This window comes from Typopeltis vanoorti, chromosome 3, assembly GCF_054136105.1.
Source record: "Typopeltis vanoorti isolate ZY-2024b chromosome 3, IOZ_Tvanoo_1.0, whole genome shotgun sequence".
In the NCBI taxonomy this organism is placed as follows: domain Eukaryota; kingdom Metazoa; phylum Arthropoda; class Arachnida; order Uropygi; family Thelyphonidae; genus Typopeltis; species Typopeltis vanoorti.
The window spans coordinates 118249885-118270244 of NC_143551.1; the positions used below are offsets into that span (position 1 = coordinate 118249885).

Here is a 20360-nt window from a genome sequence, read left to right on the forward strand (position 1 = left end):
CTCCTAAAAAGAGTGCAAATGAAAATAAACAGAAAAACGAGGGCACTCAAACCAACTATTGAACTCAAGAAAGAACTTATAGCTAAATGGGAAAATGGAACTCATTTCTGAACTTTCTGAAGATTATAACTTGGCAAAATCAACAATCTGTAGTATTATTAACACTTTGAGTCTTAGACCTACTGGGACTTAAAGAATCCTGTGTCCTGACCATTTTTAGCTTTATTAAAAAAATACTGTGTAGTATTTCTATGGAATATCCAAATAATTATTTTTTGTCTTTTAGTTATCATCTTTGGCAATTAATTGGAACAAAAATTTTAGTTATACATGTGGTATGGACTCCAGAAATGGGTTGCAAGAAATCAAGGTTTTCTAAAAAAAATAAAAAGTTAACTTTTTATTACTTTCTACTTATACTTATTTCTTTAGTGTTCAAAATTCAACAAATTTAGTCAAAATATTGCTTAGACGTTACATAAATAATGAAAATTATAAATAAAATTTATGTGTGTTATTATTATGATGAAAATATCATTTTACATAGGGATGTACATCACTATACTTATCCACTACTGACCACAAAAGTCGAGTAGTAAATTATTGAATTAGGCCATTCAGTTTTTGAAATGCCACAACCTCGCATGCGATAACAAACACGACTCGCTGGACGGCCTCAAATTTGGTCACCCCTTGTTCGAAGTTCTCCACCACTGTTGCTTGACTCGGAGCTTACATTTGTGGGGATACCATGACCACTTTCATTTGCATTTGGGTACTACTGTACCCAAATGCAAATGAAAGTGGTACCCAAAGCAGAGGTGTAAAATGCTTCTTGAGTGAAAGCGAATTAGAATTAGAACAAATGCTTGAGGAAATACTCAATAATGAAGGATCTGAATTAGATGATTGGGCAGACAGTGATCCAGAACAAGAGGAAGCAGATTCTGGATCACTGTCTGCCCAATCATCTAATTCAGATCCTTCGGTATTGAACATTTCCTCAAGCATTTGTTCTAATTCGCTTTCACTCAAGAAGCATTTTACACCCCTGCTTTGGGTACCACTGGGTCATGGTCTGTCCATGGTGACAGAGAAATTCACACTGATCTCTCAGGTCATAAGAAGAGAGTTGTGAATGCCTTATATTGTTTAGATTGCATTAGTCAGAGTTATGATGCCACAATGTAATATAAACATAAACACGCACGATCGTACAGGACACGGCCGATGGGCAGGAGTTACGATATACTAATATAAATTCCATTTTTTATTGATAAAAAAGGGAATTTATCCTCATGAATAATATTAGAAGCTGAAGGTTCAAATTTAACTACAGTACAGTGTGATAATGAATTTCAAGCATATATTATTATTTTTGGAATTTTTAATTTACTGATGTAAATATACATTGATGGGATTCTGGGTTCACGCATGATCGATGTATATTTACATCGATAGTGTTAAAAATAGATGTGATTAAAAGGGCTGATGTGGTGAAAGGAGTGAAAACTCTATATCATAAAAGATGTCAGGCTGTTGAGGAAACAGAGAAACTTTTGTTCATGTGGATTAACGATAAACAAATGTCAGGTGACAGTATTTTGGATGCAATAATTTGCAAAAAAGCTAAGCAACTACATAGTGACCTTAAGCATTGAATCCTGGGATCTAGTGTCAACAGTGATGATTTTAAAGCTAGTAGGGGATGATTTGAGCGTTTCAAAAAAGAGAACCGTGATCCATAGTGTAATAAGGCATGGAGAGGTTGCTAATCAATTTGTAGATGAATTTAAAACTTATTTAAGGATGCAGGGATTTATTCCTCAGCAAGTGTCTGTAACGAGACAGGGCTTTTCTGGAAAAAGATGCCTCAGTGAACTTATCACACAAGAAGAGATAGCACTGCCAGGACACAAACCGATGAAGGAATGGTTAACTCTCTTCAACAATAAATTACATGATAACCACAGTAATTAACTTTAATGAAATGAAAGTACAGATAATTCCTACTGAAAAATAACAGTACATCAGTGCATAGAAACAAGCAAATCAAAGAAAAAGGAATACAAGGTACCTACAGCAGTTGGTGGTTTACCAATTAAAAACTGTTGCCACATGCTAGAAATTAATGTTAATAAATAATATTATTAAAAACTATTTTTGATGGTTACATAAAATAAGAATCTCCCAAACTTTTGGCAGGGAGAGACAGTTGTTCTGATTCAGATTTGGTCGATGTCAAAGGGCTTCACAACTTTCTTTGAAAAGGCATCCATATTTAAAACCTGCTTCTATGGAGTAGACAAGCTTCATCCCACTGGATACTATGTTTAGTGTCAATATTATGTTGTGCCAGACAAGACCTTTTGAGGTTTCATGTATTCGATATAATATTGATGTTCATTAATTGTTTTTTCCACAGAATGGCCTCTGCCCAAAGTATGTTAGATTACATTCACAAGGAATCTGGTAAATGTCAGCTAATGATAGAGGTGACAGATTGTCTTTTGTAGATGGCAAGAAATGAGAAATTTTGTTGATAGGAGAATATGTGGGAATGAGATGATTCTGCTTCAAAATTCTACCAATTGGTTCAGAGATACCATAAATATAAGGGATTGGAACCCTGTGGTGTTGGAACATAGGAATCAATTATCTGCTGGATTTCATTAGGGTTGTAACCATTAAATTCCATTAACGTTTTGATAGCGAGAAGTTCTTGTTGTAAGCTTGAGGGAAAGGAGCACACATTATGTGCAACACCAGTTTTTTGAGAGGTGTGATGAGCAGACTTTTGATGAATGTATCTACCAGTAAAGGTAGGTTTTTGATAAACGCTGGTTGATAAATTACCGGAGGCTGTGCATGTAAGAAGGATGTCCAAGAATGGTAAACTACCAGCCTTTTCTTTTTCCATGGTAAATTGATGTGTGGATGAAGGCTGTTGATCTGTCGTAAGCAAGTGGTAAGTTCATCTTCAGAATAAAGCCAAACAGCAAAGACATCATCAATGTAACAAAACCAATGAGAGGGTTGGAGATGAATGGATGAGAACAAGATATCTCCCAGATGGTTCGAAAAATAGTTTGCCAAAGGTGGAGACAGAGGGCTACCCATGGCAGTGCCTTCAACTTGTCTATGGATCTTGCTTTTCCAGCTAAATATCCTGATTCTATAACAAATTCAAAAATCTTTGCAATATCAAGAGGGTAATCATCATATAGTAAATTAACAGTGTCAGATAATGGAATGGTGGTAAAGACGAAACAATGGCAAAGCTGGCTAACAAAGCTTTACTAACATCATTATCTGACACTGTTAATTTACTATATGATGATTACCCTCCTGATATTGCAAAGATTTTTAATTTATTATAGAATCAGGGTACCTTGTTCTCATCCATTCATCCCCAACCCTCTCATTTGTTTTCAAAGAAAGTTATATCAGCCAAATCTGAATCCGAACAATTCTCTCTCTGTCTCCCTCCCTAAAGTTTAGGAGATTCTTATTTTATGTAACCATCAAAAGTAGTTTTTAATAATATTATTTATTAATAATATTATTAAAAACTACTTGGAGGTCTGGGCTAAGGAGAATGGATGTCAATTTAATGTGGCAAAATGTAAGGCTATGCATTTTGGGGTGAAAAGATTGGCGGCAGTTTACTGCATTGGTGGAACCGTGCTCCAGGAAATTGATGAGGCACGAGATTTAGGAGTGTTGGTGGATAAGGAATTGAAATTTAGGGGACACATTGCAAAAGTGGCCAAATCAGCTCATCAAATCACTTGGTTGCTGAAGAATACGTTGACAAGCAGGTTATTGTTCCTCTGTATCGAGCCTTGATAAGACCCCATCTCGACTACTGTGCTCAGATTTGGTCACCTAGGTTTCTTCTTGATGGGGAGGAGGTGGAGAGGATCCAGAGGCGAGTGACCAAGATGATAGCAGGCCTGTGGAATGAACCGTATGAGAACAGGTTGAGGATTTGTGGGTTGCAAAAATTGGTTGATAGGCAGAGGAGGGGAGATATGATTGAGACATTCAAATTACTGAAGGGTTTCTATAAAATTAATTCAGAAGATATTTTTGAGAACAGGGCTGGTTGTGGGAGGATTAGGGGACATCCATGGAAACTGGGCAAAAGTGTGGTTAGTAAAGGTGTTAGAGCTGGGTTCTTTACTTTTAGAGTAGTGAATGAGTGGAAAGCGCTCCTTGAGTCTGTGGTGGATGCTGTGACAGTGAATGAGTTTAAGGCGAGGTATGATAGATACTGTATGAATGTCGAATAGTTGTGATGAATGTGATTTGGGGCCTCCCTCGATGAGTCTAATGACTCCCTGGAGTTGCCCGTAATAATAGTAATTTATTAATATTAATTTCTGGCATGTGGCATCAGTTTTTAATTGGTAAACCACTGACTGCTGTATGTGCCTTGTATTCCCATTTCTTTGATTTGTTTGTTTCTACACATTAATGATGTACTGTTCTTTTTAGTACAAAATATCTGTATTTTCATTAAAGTAAATTACTCTGGTTATTGTGTAATTTATTGTTTATAGTCATGTCACAGATATCTTTAAAGATTAGAGTTAACTCTCTTATTGTGTGGTATTGCTAGTTGTGACTAAAATTAAATCTTTGTTAGCATTTCACTCAGAAAATCTTAGTGTTTAAATCAAACAATGTAATAAAAAATAAATTAGATGTAATGTGGAGTTCTAACAGTAAGTCTTGGGTAACAAGGTAGTTTTTATAGAGTGGATCTACAAAGTGTTTGTCCACATTGTAAAAAAACTACCTTGAAAAGAACAATCTACCTTTGAAAGCACTTCTTGTGCCGGACAATGCCCTGCTCATCCCCCAGGCTTGGAGGATGATTTGTGCAAGCACAACTTTATAAAAGTCAAATTTCTACCTCCTAACTCCTCTTATCCAATCCATGGTTAAGCAAGCCATTTCCAGTTTCAAAGAACTTTATACAAAGGATTTGTTTCAAAGGTGCTTCGAAGTGACATCTGACATGCAGCTGACCCTCGGACTTTTGGAAAAAAGCACTTTAACATCTTACATTGTTTGAGCCTTATAAAAAAGCATTGGGGGGGGGGTCTGAGTTCATAGTTCTTTGAAAACTATGAACTCAGCCTGAAAAAATTGTGGCCTGAGTGTGTGACATGCACAGATTTTGAAGGTTTTCCTGCAGAACCAACAGAATCTGTAGTTGATGAAACTGTGTGTTGGGCAGATCCATGGGATTAGAAGTGGACAATGCTAATGTAGAAGAATTAATGGAAGATCATCAAAGGGAGCTTACCACTGATTAGCTGAAAGAACTACAAAAGGAGCAGCATGAGGAAGATGTTAAGGGACTTTTTTTCAGAGGAGGAGGGGGTGGGGCAGTAATGGAACCATTTCTACTGCTGAAATTAAAGAACTGTGCTTCCATTGAGAAAAACTCCAAACCACTGTAGAAAAGTGGAACCCTGATGTATCTATAGTTAATAGCAGTGTTAACATGTTTAATGATAATATCATTGCGCATTTTAGAAAAATTTTAAGAACAAGACAAACTAGGCAACTCTAGATAAATTTGTAATCCAAGCTAAAGAATCACCATCTAGTTCACCTGCCAAAAGACAGAAAAGAGCAGTGACACCAGGGCAATTACCTGACATTTTTATGGAGGGTGACTCACCTTAAAAATAATAATGTCCTCTCTCCTCCTCCTCCACATATATCTTCAGTAAAGGTAAGGTTCATGTTATATTTTTATTTTAATTAATAATAGGTAAATTTTTCATGTGGAACAGATTAATTTATTTTACATTAATTACTATCGTAAAAATTGCTATCATAAAAATTGAAGGCTGTTCGTACACTTTTCGTTGTATGAACAGCCTTCTGGAATGAATTAAGTTTGTAAAATGAGGTTTTACTGTGTGTGTATTTTTATTTATTTATTTTTTTCCCTGTAACTTTTTTGGCTAGATCCTTGTACTTATCTATTTACAGCCATCTCAGAAGGCTACTGGGACTTTTAGAAAGTCCAGATTTGGAATTGCGTATAGCTGCTGGAGAGACAATTGCTGTTATTTATGAACTTGCAAGAGAATATAATGAAGTAAGTGGCACAGTGTAGTTTTTTCAAAACACCAATTGTGTGTGTGTATATATATATATATATATATATATATATATATATATATATTATATATATATAATATATATATATATATTTATTTATCTAAATATAAATATGCATTATAACAAAAAATGATCCAGTGTTATCAATAAAATATTAAAAATCAAAATTCCCTTTCTGTTATTCATCAACATAGGCATAACAGACAGCAAAAGCTACTCGCCTCATTCTCTCTCTGTGTAATATATTGATTTGGAAGAATGTAATCATTTCTTGACTGTGCCATGCTGCTTAGTATTCTCCATTTTAGAGCTGTGTAGCTGAGTCAATTTTGATGTTAGAAAAACCTTTATTTAAATCCCATTTTTTAAGATTCAAAGAATAAATAACCTTTATCAAACTTTTCAGTTTAATGTGTTTCAGCCATCATCTGTGTGTGGAAGAACAAGCTGGATCCAGGCCAAATAGAGGCTGTCAGGATCAGATTTTGACTTCATGACAAATAGAAATCGTGGAAATATAACAAAGATCTATATGACAAGGTGCGAGAAAAGCTATTCAAAACAGTTATATGGTGTTGATGGAGCATTATATCAAGCAATACTTGGTCTTTATTTGAATTGTAAGTCAGCAGTTAGAATTGAAGGAAGTACAGGAAGATGGTTTTATATTAAATCTGGTGTCAGGCAAGGAGGTACATTATTCCCCATCTTCATTATTCATTATCTATATGGATCACATTATGAAGGAAAGTGGTATTAAATCTGATATCAGAAGGGAGATGTTAATGTCAGCTCTTTTCTTTATACGGACGATATTATACTTCTAAATAAATCTGCTACAAGTTTGCAAGATTCCCTGAGTAGATTGAATAACTGTTGTAATAGATATGGTATGAAGGTCAGCAATAAAAAGACAATGAAAATAGGTAGAATCGTTGAAAATGTCAACTGTGTTTTGAATGGTGAACCTGTGGAACAAGTAAAACATTTCAGCTACTTAGGCACAATTTTTAGTGAAGATGGCACATTAAATATGGAAATAGACAACAGAAAACAAAGCTGGTATGGTAGGAAGTCAATTGAATAAATTCATATGGAATAAGAGCGAAATTAGTTGGAACACTAAATTAGCTGTATACAAGACAGTGTTCAAACCAGTTTTAACTTATGGATCTGAGAGCTGGGTCAGAAGTAAAACAGTTGACCAAAGACTAGAGACCGCAGATATGAGAGTCCTGAGAAAGATTATAGGTGTGAATAGATGGCATCAATGATGGCAATATCATATTAAAAATGAAGATATTAGGAAAGAACTAAATTGATATTGTTAGCAACCAGGAATGTGTTAGCAAAGCTAATCTCAGGTGGTATGGTCACTTAAAACAGAATGGGAGAGGAAAGATTAGCAAAACAAGTATTCTCTGCCAGGTTGGCAGGAAAAAGATCCAGAGGAAGACCAAGATATAGGTGGATTGATACAGTAAAAATTGCCTTAGAAGACAGAAACATAAGATCTGATAATGTCAGAGTCTTGCCAGATAACAGATTGATTTGGAGGAAAATTGTTGATTGGAGGTTAGTAATGATATAAGTTCTTCATGTATTACTATCATAATATCTTGTAACCCCCCTTTTTTTAGGGTGCTTGTCAGGAATTTGATGATGATAGTGTTTTGGCCAGTCTCATTCTAGGAGGATTTGTACCTTCTAGAAACTTTGGTGTTTTTCATCCTGTAAAACAGGCAAACCAGAGAGACATATTTCCTTATACAATTTAAGCCATGGCACTGCTCCAAACTACCACCTAAGTTTGTCGCAATCACCAGCTTTGTAGATTCTCATAAACCCTTTCTTGACAAAGAATTCCACATACTTAGCAACCTCCTGGAATAAATCTGCATGGTCAGTTTCCACAGTTGTAGTATCTACAGTGGTTATGGATACATCTGATGCCATTACCAGATCCAGATCTTTGGTCCCCTCTGTTATATTCTGTTTCAGGTAATTATCCTTAGTAACTGTATAAATTCCATTTCCATCTTGCATGCACTCTTTCCTTCCCCAAATCTATGTCCTCATAGTTGAAATCTTCCATAATAATTTCTTGGCCTGCACTCATTTTGCTAATCTACTAATGCTTTGCATTCACATCTTTCTGTGGATCCCCTGGTCTATAGCAGCAACCAATAAAATATTTTGTCCCATTGTCATGTCTCACACCATACAGCCTCAAATAAACTATCTCCTTCAGACCTAAAATACTCCTTAACTTCTATTGTTGGTTGAAGTTCTTCAGCTGTCATCAATATTATTCTTATTCTTATTGTCTTATCCTCTCTATCCTCCCTGAAAACACAAAACCCATTGCATTCTCTCTTTAATGTGTCCAACAAATGCTAGAATTGTAGAAATAAAGGAAAGAAGTTTCTGGCATTAGTCAGCCTGACAGCCAAAAATTACCACTATCAGTGAGACATGCGAAAAATTCCTTTTCGCATGTCTCACTGATAGTGGTAATTTCGCATTTATAAATACTTCTGATATTCTTGTACATGCACATTTCAACCCTTTGGACCAGGGCCACATTTACCATTAGGCACATGATGCGCAAGCTGGGGGCCTCACTCTCTATGGGGCCACATTTCAAAACCTTACTCCTCACAGAGAACAATAAAAAAAAAAAAAAAAATAGCATAGTTATAGTTGGGAGGACTAGTGGCCATCCATGGAAACTGGGCAAGAGTGTGGTTTACGAGGGTGTTAGAACTAGGTTTTTTACTTGGAGAGAGTGGTGAATGAGTGGAATAAGTTGCCAGAGTCTGTTGTGGGTGCCATGACTATCAATGAGTTCAAGGCAAAGTATGACAGATACTATGTGGATGTTGAGTAGTTGTTTAGGGCCTCCCTCGATGAGTCTAAGGACTCCTTGGAGTTGCCTGTAATAATAATAATAGTTGCAAAATAAAATACTTATTTATAAATATTACATTCATAATATAAAAACTAGAGGCTGCTGAAAATTTGTGAGGCCTCCTGCTTCCATTTGAAATATATTGTTCTTTCCTTAGAATATAAAGCTAACAGGAACTACTGTAACAGGAATACTGCTGTATTCCATGAAATTGATGTATGTAAGTGTACCATTTCTTTGCTGGACATATATACACGTCCAGCAAACCTGGATAGTTATTATTTTTAGAGACCACAAAAAAAAACATATATATATATATATATATATATATATTTTACATTATAAGAGAAGGTCACTACCCAGATCGGTTTCAACCTTTATCGAGGTCTCATCAGTGAGTAGCTAGACCTAGATATACTACGAGATGGGCTTTGCATTAAGGGTAAATATTAAGAATAGTGATCAGAGCTTATTCCATTTTTACCACTAGTTGCCTAGACTTGCACTACCTTGAGGGTCAGTTAGACTCACACTACACACAGGTGCAAACTTGACTTATTTGTCTGTTTGCTTACTTGGGAAGTGGAGTAAAACCAGGTTTAAAATAGCTTGGTATCTTTAACATATTTAACATATATTATACCCAAGGTAAAAAAACTTTCTACATCTATCTCTCATCCTGAGATTTTTATTTAATAAGGTCAAAGTAGCTTTTGACCTTATTAAATAAAGGTCCAAACCAGTCTGGGTAGTGGTCCCTTGCCTTTAATGCATAGCATCATACATCTCCACAAGGAGATTAGCTTTGCATTAAGGGTAAATATTAAGAATAGTGATCAGAGCTTATTCCATTTTTACCACGAGTTGCCTAGACTTGCACTATCTTGAGGGTCAGTTAGACTCACACAATGTGCAGGTGCAAACTTGACTTATTTGTCTGTTTGCTTACTTGGGAAATGGAGTAAAACCAGGTTTAAAATAGCTTGGTATCTTTAACATATTTAACATATATTATATCCAAGGTAAAAAAAAAATTACACACACACACACACACACACACACACACACACACACACACACACACACACACACACACACACACACACACATATATATATGTATGTATATATATATGTATGTATGTATATGATCGTAGGTAGGCTTTTATAAGAGAGACATCTCTTACAAAAGATCTCATGCAACTGCATTATCCAGTCATGTTCTTTTTTCAAATAATCCTAATGATGATCAACAAAACCACTCCATTTGCTGGGATAGATCAGAAAATAAAAAATCAGAATTTGATTAACTGAAATAGACTTGTTCTTTTAGGGCCTCATTATGATGTTGCGCCTAGGGCCTCAAAAAGCATAAATGCATCCCTGCTTTGGACCCACAATTATGTTTGCATAATGTCATTACCAACCCATTTAGATTTGAAACTGTATTCAGCATTGCATAATCATTTCTGTACACACTCATTTGCTCCAGGTGTTACTGAATCTACTCTTGACTGCAACCCCCCCCCCCCCCCCCCACACACACATAAGTAACTCTAGCTTCCCTGATGTTACACATCCAACCTCTCAGTGAATAACACTCTCTTCAAAACCATTTAAATGCAATCCATCATACAAGTCCTTTCCTCTACCAAATTCATTCCATACATCTATACACCCTTCCTCCTGTACAATTTTCTCATTCACTCATTAGCAATTAGGTCCCTTCTCAATTCAGTCTTATCATACCAAGACAGCAGACTCATAGCCATTACTTTCTCTCTCTTGTTTTGTTTTTCACTTCTATCAGCAATTCTTTTATGTCTTCTCTTATTGCATATTTCTCGCCTTTATACTCTTTCATAATCCCTCCTGCTGTGCCACACACACACCAGTTATTTCTCCGGACACCGAAGCTCACATTTTATCCTGTGAAGCACTCCACATAAGCATGCTGTTTCTCTCCTCACTGTTATCTCATCATCCATGTTACCTTCAGGCATTTTTTTATGCTCTTATTCATATTTTGTTCACTCTTGCTCATTGCTTTGTTTTTCTATGCACACACGTTTTACCCTCAATTCCTGTATCAGGTCAGTTTCTAATTTTATTTTTATATTTTATATGATGTATATTTTTGTTTTGTGTTGTACCTTTCTGTTGAATTTTCTTTTTTGTAGACTTTATTGATATTAAATAATTTTAGTAAATTGTAAATTATATTCTTGTCTAGAAATTTTTCACATGATACAATATGCATTTGTTTCAGCAGTTTGATGGTGATAATATTGATGATCTTTGTCATAAACTACGACAGCTAGCTACAGATAGTCATAAATTTCGTGCAAAAAAGGATAGGAGGCAACAGAGGTCCAGCTTTCGTGATATACTAAGAGCAATTGAGGTAATGCTCTTTATTATTATTATACTAACTCTAAATGCTTGAACCACATTTTCTTGGTTTAATGTGCTCATAATCTCTTTCTGGTCATTAATCCAATATAAGGAAATGGTTCTCACTATAAATATTATCATACCTCTCCTTGAATCCATTAACGGACAAAGCACTCACAATTGAATCTGGCAAACCATTCCACTTATTCACCAAAAAATCTAGTCCTCACCCCTACTAACCACACCTTTATACAACTTCCAGGGATGACCCCTTATTCTGGTCTCTCTAGCTAAGTGCTGAAACATTTCCCCTGCATCTATCCTATAAAATCCTTTAAGCAACTTCAGTGTTTCTATCATATCCCCTCTTTTCTCCTATCAACCAACTTCTGCAGTCCAGACACTCGTCTATCCTCGTAGGGAACATTCTGCAAGCCACTTACCATCTTGGTCACTCACCTCTGAATCCTCTCCACTGCTTCCTAATCCCCAAGAAACCCAGGGGACCAGACTTGAGCTCAGTAATCCAGATGTGGGTATATCTTATAAAGAGGAATAAAAACTTCCTTATCTCTATTTGTTAATGTGTTCTTCAATAGCCAAGTAATCTTATAGGCTACCTTAGCAATATGTCTACCACTGCCCATAAATCTATAGCTTTATCTATTTCCTGGAGTACAGTGCCATCAATGTGATTCATGGCTTATAATCTGTTTATCCCAAAATGCATAACTCTACATTTCTCCACATTAAACTGACACCCATTAACTTTTGCCCATACCGATAGCCTATTGAAAATCATCCTACAACCTCTCCACCTCACCTTGTTAACTATTACTCTGTCTAATTTTGCATCATCAGCAAACAACTGAATATTTCCTTTCAGGTTTTTACCTATATTATTTATGTACAAATTAAACAGCAATGGTCCCAGCACTGAACCTTGCAGCACACCACACTCTCCTGTTTTTGCCTCTGAATCCTCGATTCTGCTTCTTTATACCACTTTTTGATGTCTGTCCAGCAGCCACACTCTTATCCACTTAACCAGTAGCGTATCCCCCCCCATTTGTTATAATTTGCATAATTCTCTTTTTTACCAATTTTTCTAGTACTCTAACCACCACACCTGAGATACTGATTGGTCTATAATTTGCTACTGCAGTCTTAGAACCTCTCTTATGCAAGGGAATTATTTTGCCCTCTTTCCACTCCCTTGAAACTCTACCAGGGCTGAGACTTAAAGAGCCTAGTCACAGGCATTGCCAGTTCCCTTGCAAAACATTCTTGCAAAACCCCAGCTGATATCCCATCTAATCTCATAGCTGTATTTACATTGAACAAACAAAATAAAGAAAAAATTGACAATGCATAAAACCATGGAAAAATAAAATTCCCTTGTAGGAGTTAGATGGATCCTGAAATACTGAAAATAATGATAGATACAGCAATGCATAGTAAAATTATATATGTTACTTTGAGTTCTATCCATTGGTTCATAATCATCTCTATTGTGGCATGAACAAGTCCTAAAAATGAGTTATCTGTCTTTATTCTCCTAACTACTTGTTATTTAATCTCTAAGATAAATTATTTCCAGACTCTTTAATAAATAGCATTATTATTACTTTTATTATGATTCATGTTTCTTAATTAAGAATTATTACTCTGATCTACATAGCTTAAGGTCTGGATGTCATTAAATATGAAAATACAACCATTTTTACTTTTCATGCTCATATTCTTCACAAAATATCATTCTTGTTTATAAAGTTGAATAAAATTATTAAAATCTTTTTTTTTTTTGACCCCCTCATGAAAGGCTGCTAACCTATGGTATATTAGTACCATAGGTTAGCAGCCTTTCATATGGTACTAATATGGTATATTAGTACCATAGGTTAGTATCTATGGTATATTAACTATGGTTAATATACCATAGATACTTTTAAGGTAGTAATATACTATAGGAATACTAAGTGGGAGAATTTTTATTAATTTTTTGTATTATTTATCTTTATTTATTTATTTTTAATCTAATTTGGAAACATGCTCTAGAGACTAAACATGGAACATTTTTCAAGCTACTTCAGGCCTCTGGTAAGTGGGCAGTAGTGGGTGATGAGATCTGCCACTTGACAGATCTCATCACAGACAATCAATAAAAATCCATGCCCATAGTAGAGTTTGAACTCTCAACCTTCTGGTTGAAGAGCAGATAATTTAGCCACTTGACCAACTAAGCTAGCTAGCAATGTATTTGCAAAATGAGAATCATTTATTAACCACCTCATGTACTAAAGAGGTTTGCCTTCCTCTTGGATAGTGCTTTTTTAGATTATGCAAAAGTATTTAGATTTCATTTAAAAATTAGATAACATTATAATATATTCAATTTGGGTCTGTGCATTTCTGAAAGTTTGTTCTATTCATGTCATTGTGATTTATTTAGTGTACGACACTCTAAAACTTAATTTAATATATTCATTGATCTACCAAACTTTAATTTTTCTGCATTATAGGAAAAAGAGGCACCTGACATCCGCGTGAAATTTGGAAAAGAAGTTCTGTATATAAATAGCTGGTGTCGAAAGCACCAGTATGATGCATTTTGTCACCTTTTGGGATCTGGAATGAATCTCCATCTCACAGTAAGCAAGCAATTTACATTTTCATTCAGTTTGAAACTAAATTTATTGCAGCATTTTTTCCATCAGCTATTTTCTGTTTCTTGATCACATTTCAAAAAAGTTTCTAGAAGTACCTTATTTCCAAAGGAAGATGCAAAGTTGCTTGGCCCCCGTTACTTAGGATTACAGGAAAATTACTAGCAAGCTTCCTTATATGCTTTTGTGAATTAACTCCAACCTGTTTCCTTTAGGGAAAAAAAACAAAAACAGATTTCCTTGCATTTTGTATGTATCTGTTATATTCTTAAATCCAGTTTTAATGATTCCTATTAAAATATCTTTAAAATGTTACAGAATTATCTTTTAAACATTCACTTAATTCTCTACAAAACCTGCTAACCCATTCTCTTGTTATTCTTGAAAATCTTTGTAAAAATATTTTCTTGAGTTTTTTACTTTCGCAAGTAACTTGAGAAAAAAAAAGTGAGATTTCTCACTTTTTTTTTTAACAGATGTATCACATTATAAATTTCATCATCTCCTGGTGTTTTTTTTTTTTTTTTTTTTTTTTTAATCCTGAAATTTGCTTGTAAATAAATCTAAAATTACAGTAATCATTTCAGGCGAATATTTTGCAATCAAGTTTTTCTTGATTTAAATTCAATCTATAATTTTATAGATTTTCAAAATATATAAATTTTTCTTCAGTAACATCTTCAAAAAACACTCAGTTTCTGTTCAGAGGTAAGGACCTCCTCTAATAATTGTAAAGCCGTGTTTCCCTTCCCTTTGCAACTTCAAATTTAGCTTATTCATGTTCTGTCATATCAAAATACAAAATACAAAAAATTTTTATCCATTCTGGATTACAGAGAAGTTCCACATGATTTATGCTATAATTTTTAGTGGTTAAGAAAACTGTTCCTTCTTTTAAGCACTGAAAAAAACGTTTCAATGCTCTTCCTCTTGATAACCATCGTGCAGATGTAAATGTCACTAAAACTTGATGTTGATTACCTAGTTCCTCTAAAAATGTGTCAAAAAGTCTGTGATTCAACGCCTGAAATCGGGTGAAATTGATCATTGGCACAACATCTATCACTCTTTTTAGTTGTGGTAATAATCCCAAAGAATTTGCAACTAAAGCTTCTTGGTGCAAAATGCAATGAAATGAAATGAAATAACTCCATGTGGAATATGAGTGGAGAATAATTTAACAAACCTCTTATTTTTCACAATCATAGAAGGCGCGCCATTGGTCGCAATGCATACTATATTAATATTTATATTTTTATTCTGTAAACTTGCTAGAAAGTTCATCATCATCATCATCAAATTCCTGCCATGTACCCTCAAGGGGTGTACAGGATATGATAGTACTACATGAAAAAATTACATCATTATTAATTTCCTATCTACAATTTTCCTCCAAATCAGTCTGTTACTTGTCAAGACTCCAACATTATCAGATCTTATATTTCTATCGTCTAAAGCACTTTGTACAGTATCAATCCACCTCAGGTGGTCTTCCTCTAGGTCATTTGGCTGCCAACCTGGCAGAGAACACTTGTTTTGCTAATCTTTCCTCGCCCATTCTGTTTAAGTGACCATACCACCTGAGATTAGCTATGCTAATGCATTCCTGGATGCTGACAATGTCAAGTTCTTTCCTATATCCTTGTTTTTAATGTGATATTGCCATTGATGCCATCTTCACACCTCTAATCTTTCTCAGGACTCATATCTGCAGTCTCTTACCTTTGGTCAAGTGTTTTACTTCTGACCCAGCTCTCAGATCCATAAGTTAAAACTGGTTTGAACACTGTCTTGTATACAGCTAATTTAGTGTTCCAACTAATTTCTCTCTTATTCCATATAAATTTATTCAATTGACTTCCCACCATACCAGCTTTGCTTATTCTGTTGTCTATTTCTATATTTAATTTACCATCTTCAGTAAAAATCGTGCCTAAATAGCTGAAATGTTTTACTTGTTCCACAGGTTCTCCATTCACAACACAGTTGACATTTTCAATGATTCTGCCTATTTTCATTGTCTTTGTCTTTTTATTGCTGACCTTCATACCATATCTATTACAACAGCTATTCAATTTAGTCAGAGAATCTTGCAGACTTGTAGCAGATTTATTTAGAAGTATAACATCATCTGAATAAAGCAAAGAGCTGACATTAACATCTCCAATTTTGATATCATGTTTAATACCACTTTCCTTCATAATGTGATCCATATAGATAATGAATAACAGAGGGGATAATGTACATCCTTGCCTCACACCAGATTTAACATTAAACCATCTTCCTGTACTTCCTTCAATTCTAACTGCTGACTCACAACTCAAATAAAGACTAAGTATTGCTTGATACAATGCCCCATTGACACCATATAACTGCAGCGTATTGAATAGCTTCTCTCTTGGCACCTTGTCATATGCCTTTGCCAGATCGACAAAACTTAAATACAGATCTTTGTTATATTCCCATGCTTTCTCGACTATTTGTCGTAAAGTGAAGATCTGATCCTGACAGCCTCTATTTGGCCTGAATCCAGCTTGTTCTTCACCAAGCTTTTCTTCCACAATTCTTCTCAACCGTTTCTCAAGTATACTTACATAGATCTTGCCAGGAACACTCAGTAGGGAAATACCTCTGTAATTCTCACATTCAGTTTTATTTCCCTTTTTATATATGGGTACTATGAGAGCTCTACTCCAGTCATCAGGAATTCGTCCCTCTGTCCAGGCTTTCTGAACTATGCAGTGCAGCCACTGTAAGACTCTTATACCACCATACTTCAGCATTTCTGGTCGAATATCATCTACTCCTGCTGCCTTTCCACATTTCAAGTCTTTGATGGCTTTTTCTACTTCTAGTATGGATATGTATTTCTGACTGCATGCCTGGTCAGTGTTTTTACCACTGTGCTATCACTGCTTGTTTCATTTAGCAGTTTTTCAAAGTAATTACTCCATACTTCAAGGATATCTTTTTCTCCCGTTTTCATGTCACCTTTATCATCTCTAATTCCTTTTACAGCACTCTTTCCTCCATTCTTAAGCTTCTTCAACAACCTCCAGAATATTTTGCCACCTTCTTGATATTTATTTTCTATATTCTTGCCAAAGTCCTCCCATGACTTTTGTTTAGCTAGTTTTACACAGTGTTTAGCATTCTTGCATTTGTCTCTATATTCTCTAAGAGCACAAGCTGACTTATTTGACAGGAACTTTTATATGCTTTCTTCTTTTCCTTCCCTGCCTCTTTAACTTCCTGTATCCACCAGGGAGTTCTGATTTTTTTATCCTTACAGATAACCTCACCACATGCCTCTCTGGCAGAATCAATCAATGTTTTCTTCAGAGTTTGCCACTGAATCTCCAAGGTTTGATTCCTGTTCTCAAACTCTTTCATTTTTTCTTCAATAATCTTTGTGTATTTTAGCCTACAGTTCACATCTGAGAGCTGCTCAACTTTTATTCGCTTTAAAACTTTCTTACATGTTCTTCTTTCCAATATGAAATTTAATTTTATCCTGCTCAAGACTAAATAGTGATCACTTCCAATTTCAAATCCTCTGTACACTCTGGTGTCCTGCACCAGGGAGAAAACATCACTATCAACAATAACATAGTCAATGAGACTTTTCTTATTCCTAGCCTCTTCTCTCCATGTGAATTTGTGCACATTTTTATGTTGGAACATGGTGTTAGTAATAACCAGTCCATGTCCTGAGCAGAAATCCAACAGATATTTGCCATTATTATTAGCTTTGCTCTTTTCTCCAAATTTTCCCAAAATATTTTTGTATGTCTCACAATCATTTCCTACTCTGCTATTTAGATCCCCAACAAGGTCCAACTTTTCCTTTTTCATTGTGTCAGTTGCTTTTTCTAAAGCGTCAAAAAATTCCTCCACTTCTACCTTAGTAGAACCTTCTGTGGGACCATAGGCACAAATAAGTCTCATTGTCCAGTTCCCCATTCTCATATTTGCCCACATTACTCTACTTGAGACTGACTGCCATTCAAGAAGATTAGCCTCGTATTTTGTGTTGAATACTATGGCTACCCCTTCTTTTCCTTGATTGTCATTGCCTGAATATAACATTTTGTATTTATTGCTCAGAAAGATCTCACCAGTTTTGGTCTTTTTTGTTTCAGTCACCCCTATTATGTCGATCTGGTACTTATCTAATTCCTCAGCTAGCTCCATTTCTTTGCCATTCAGGCTTCTTACGTTGATAGTACCGATCTTTAACTCTGGTGATGTTGAGTTGGGGTTTATTTTCAGATTTGTTCCAGTAGCTGACTTTTCGCTGTTCACCCTGGTTCCCTGGCGAAAACAACGGGGGCCTTGTTTAACCGGGCGACGCCCCAGCCGGCATGAAATTTTGTCATGTTGTACCATCATTCTATATTTTGGTTCAACCAATAAGAATACAATTTGGTTGGCTAAATCCCAAATTGCCAGCCCATCCTCGTCCGTTCAGTATCCAAGTAGATACCCAACAGGATGCACCACGAGAAGGTGAGGATTGGACATTAGGTCAGAAGCCCTGGTCGGTTCTCTGCATTCCTTTAAAGGCTATGTGGAGGTCTCCTCTCAGTTATACAGCTTTGACCCTTAAGCACCCCTGCTAGAAAGTTTCCTGAAATATCTTGACCTGTAGCGTGTCCTTTAAGTGTTAGCAGATCAAGAAGTTCTCGAATACTGGAAGATGTGATATATTTAACCATCACGCAGCATTATGCCATATCGGAAATATCATATGATTCATCAACTGCAATTGATATAAAATCAGCAGAATTAATATCCATAATTTGCATATTTGAAACTTCTGCAGAAATTGTTACAATCAGTTCCTTGACAGTTCTAGCCGAAAGAGGTAAATCTTTAATTTTTTTACATATCTCATCCTTAATTTTCATATCCTTAAATAGAATTTCGGAGACATTATACATGCAATTTTTTAGAAATTTACCATCAGTAAAAGGTTTTCCTGCTTTTGCTATTTCAAGGGATAACAAAAAACTTACATCAGTAGTATTCGACGAAGATTTCGTCCAAGTTGATAAATATCTTTGCTGAAATAATATTTTCTTTTGTAATTCTTCAATAGCTTTTTTTCTATTATCACCCTCAGGATATTTTCTACTGAAGTTTAAATGTTTTCCTCGAAAATGTCTTTTGAGATTACTTGATTTGTTATTTTGAAGTCGTAGATGGCAAATTAAACATTGCGGATTTCCATTTACTTCTATAAATGCAAATGTCTCTATCCACATTTTATTGAATCCTCTGTTTTCTTTGATTATTTTTCTTTTTCTTGAAATCATATTAGGAGGGTTATTATCACAAATTTACCTGCAAGTAAAAACACAAATTCAACATAATAAAAATTATTTGTGCATAACATTACCTGACACTAAATTAAACACCAGTTTAGTACCACAATAAATAAGTTAACTAACAGAATATTTATTTTGACAGTTAAAATCTGTATGTATCTAAAAACCATGGTGTTTGACAGGACAGGACAGATGATCAATTAGTTCAAATTTTCGGCGTGGCACTAGTTACCTTAGGCAGGGTTAACATTTAGCGGTATTTCAAATGTAACGTAGTTGTCAGTTGTTCATGTCATAAAATTTCATGCGTAACAAACGTCATATGCATAGTATCTAGCGCCACGAACAGGCCGTATCAAAAAACAATATTTAGTTGTTTGTATTAATTATGTATCTTTTAATTCAATATAAAAGAGCCGCACTTTGTTCAGTCAAGAGCCGCCGGTTCCCGATCCCTGGTCTACAGGAAGCTTAAGGATCATTTAATCAATATCCCACCCCATGGTACTAAGTGAATAAAAGTGTACAATCTTTTATGAGCAGGAGTTGCATAATTTTTTTTATTATTTTTTTAAAATTTTAATGTTGCCATTCTACATATTTTCAGTCCTGACATTAAAAATTTAACTTTGTATTTGTTCTCATAATCTTTTATTCCCTTCAGTGGGGAGATCATGTGCAACAAACTCCTGTCTATCTTATATATGCCCTGAACTAACTTGCAAACTTGGATTAAATCTCCACTCCAAAACCTGTTAGCTAAATTCAACAAATAACTCCTAACCATCATGATACAATCCTTTTACACATTTAGTGACTTTTTTCTTCAGTTCTGAATACCTTCAGTTCTGTTGACATCCATTATTGACCTTACCAGTGACTTGTATAATGGTATAACTTCTGTTTTGTGATT

The 20360-nt window shown here is 35.1% G+C and overlaps 1 protein-coding gene across 3 annotated transcripts in view; it reads left to right on the top strand.

Moving 5' to 3' along the window:
• Ifrd1 (Interferon-related developmental regulator 1) overlaps positions 1-20360 on the top strand; it is a 161525-nt gene that overhangs the window by 122574 nt on the left and 18591 nt on the right. For 2 of the 3 annotated variants that reach the window (XM_090415929.1, XM_090415932.1), the window contains 3 exons: positions 6016-6124; positions 11327-11461; positions 13974-14102. In XM_090415929.1, coding sequence (XP_090272055.1) covers positions 6016-6124; positions 11327-11461; positions 13974-14102 — 373 coding nt within the window. The remainder of the gene's footprint in view (positions 1-6015; positions 6125-11326; positions 11462-13973; positions 14103-20360) is intronic. The other variant, XM_090415931.1, reaches the window with a different exon arrangement.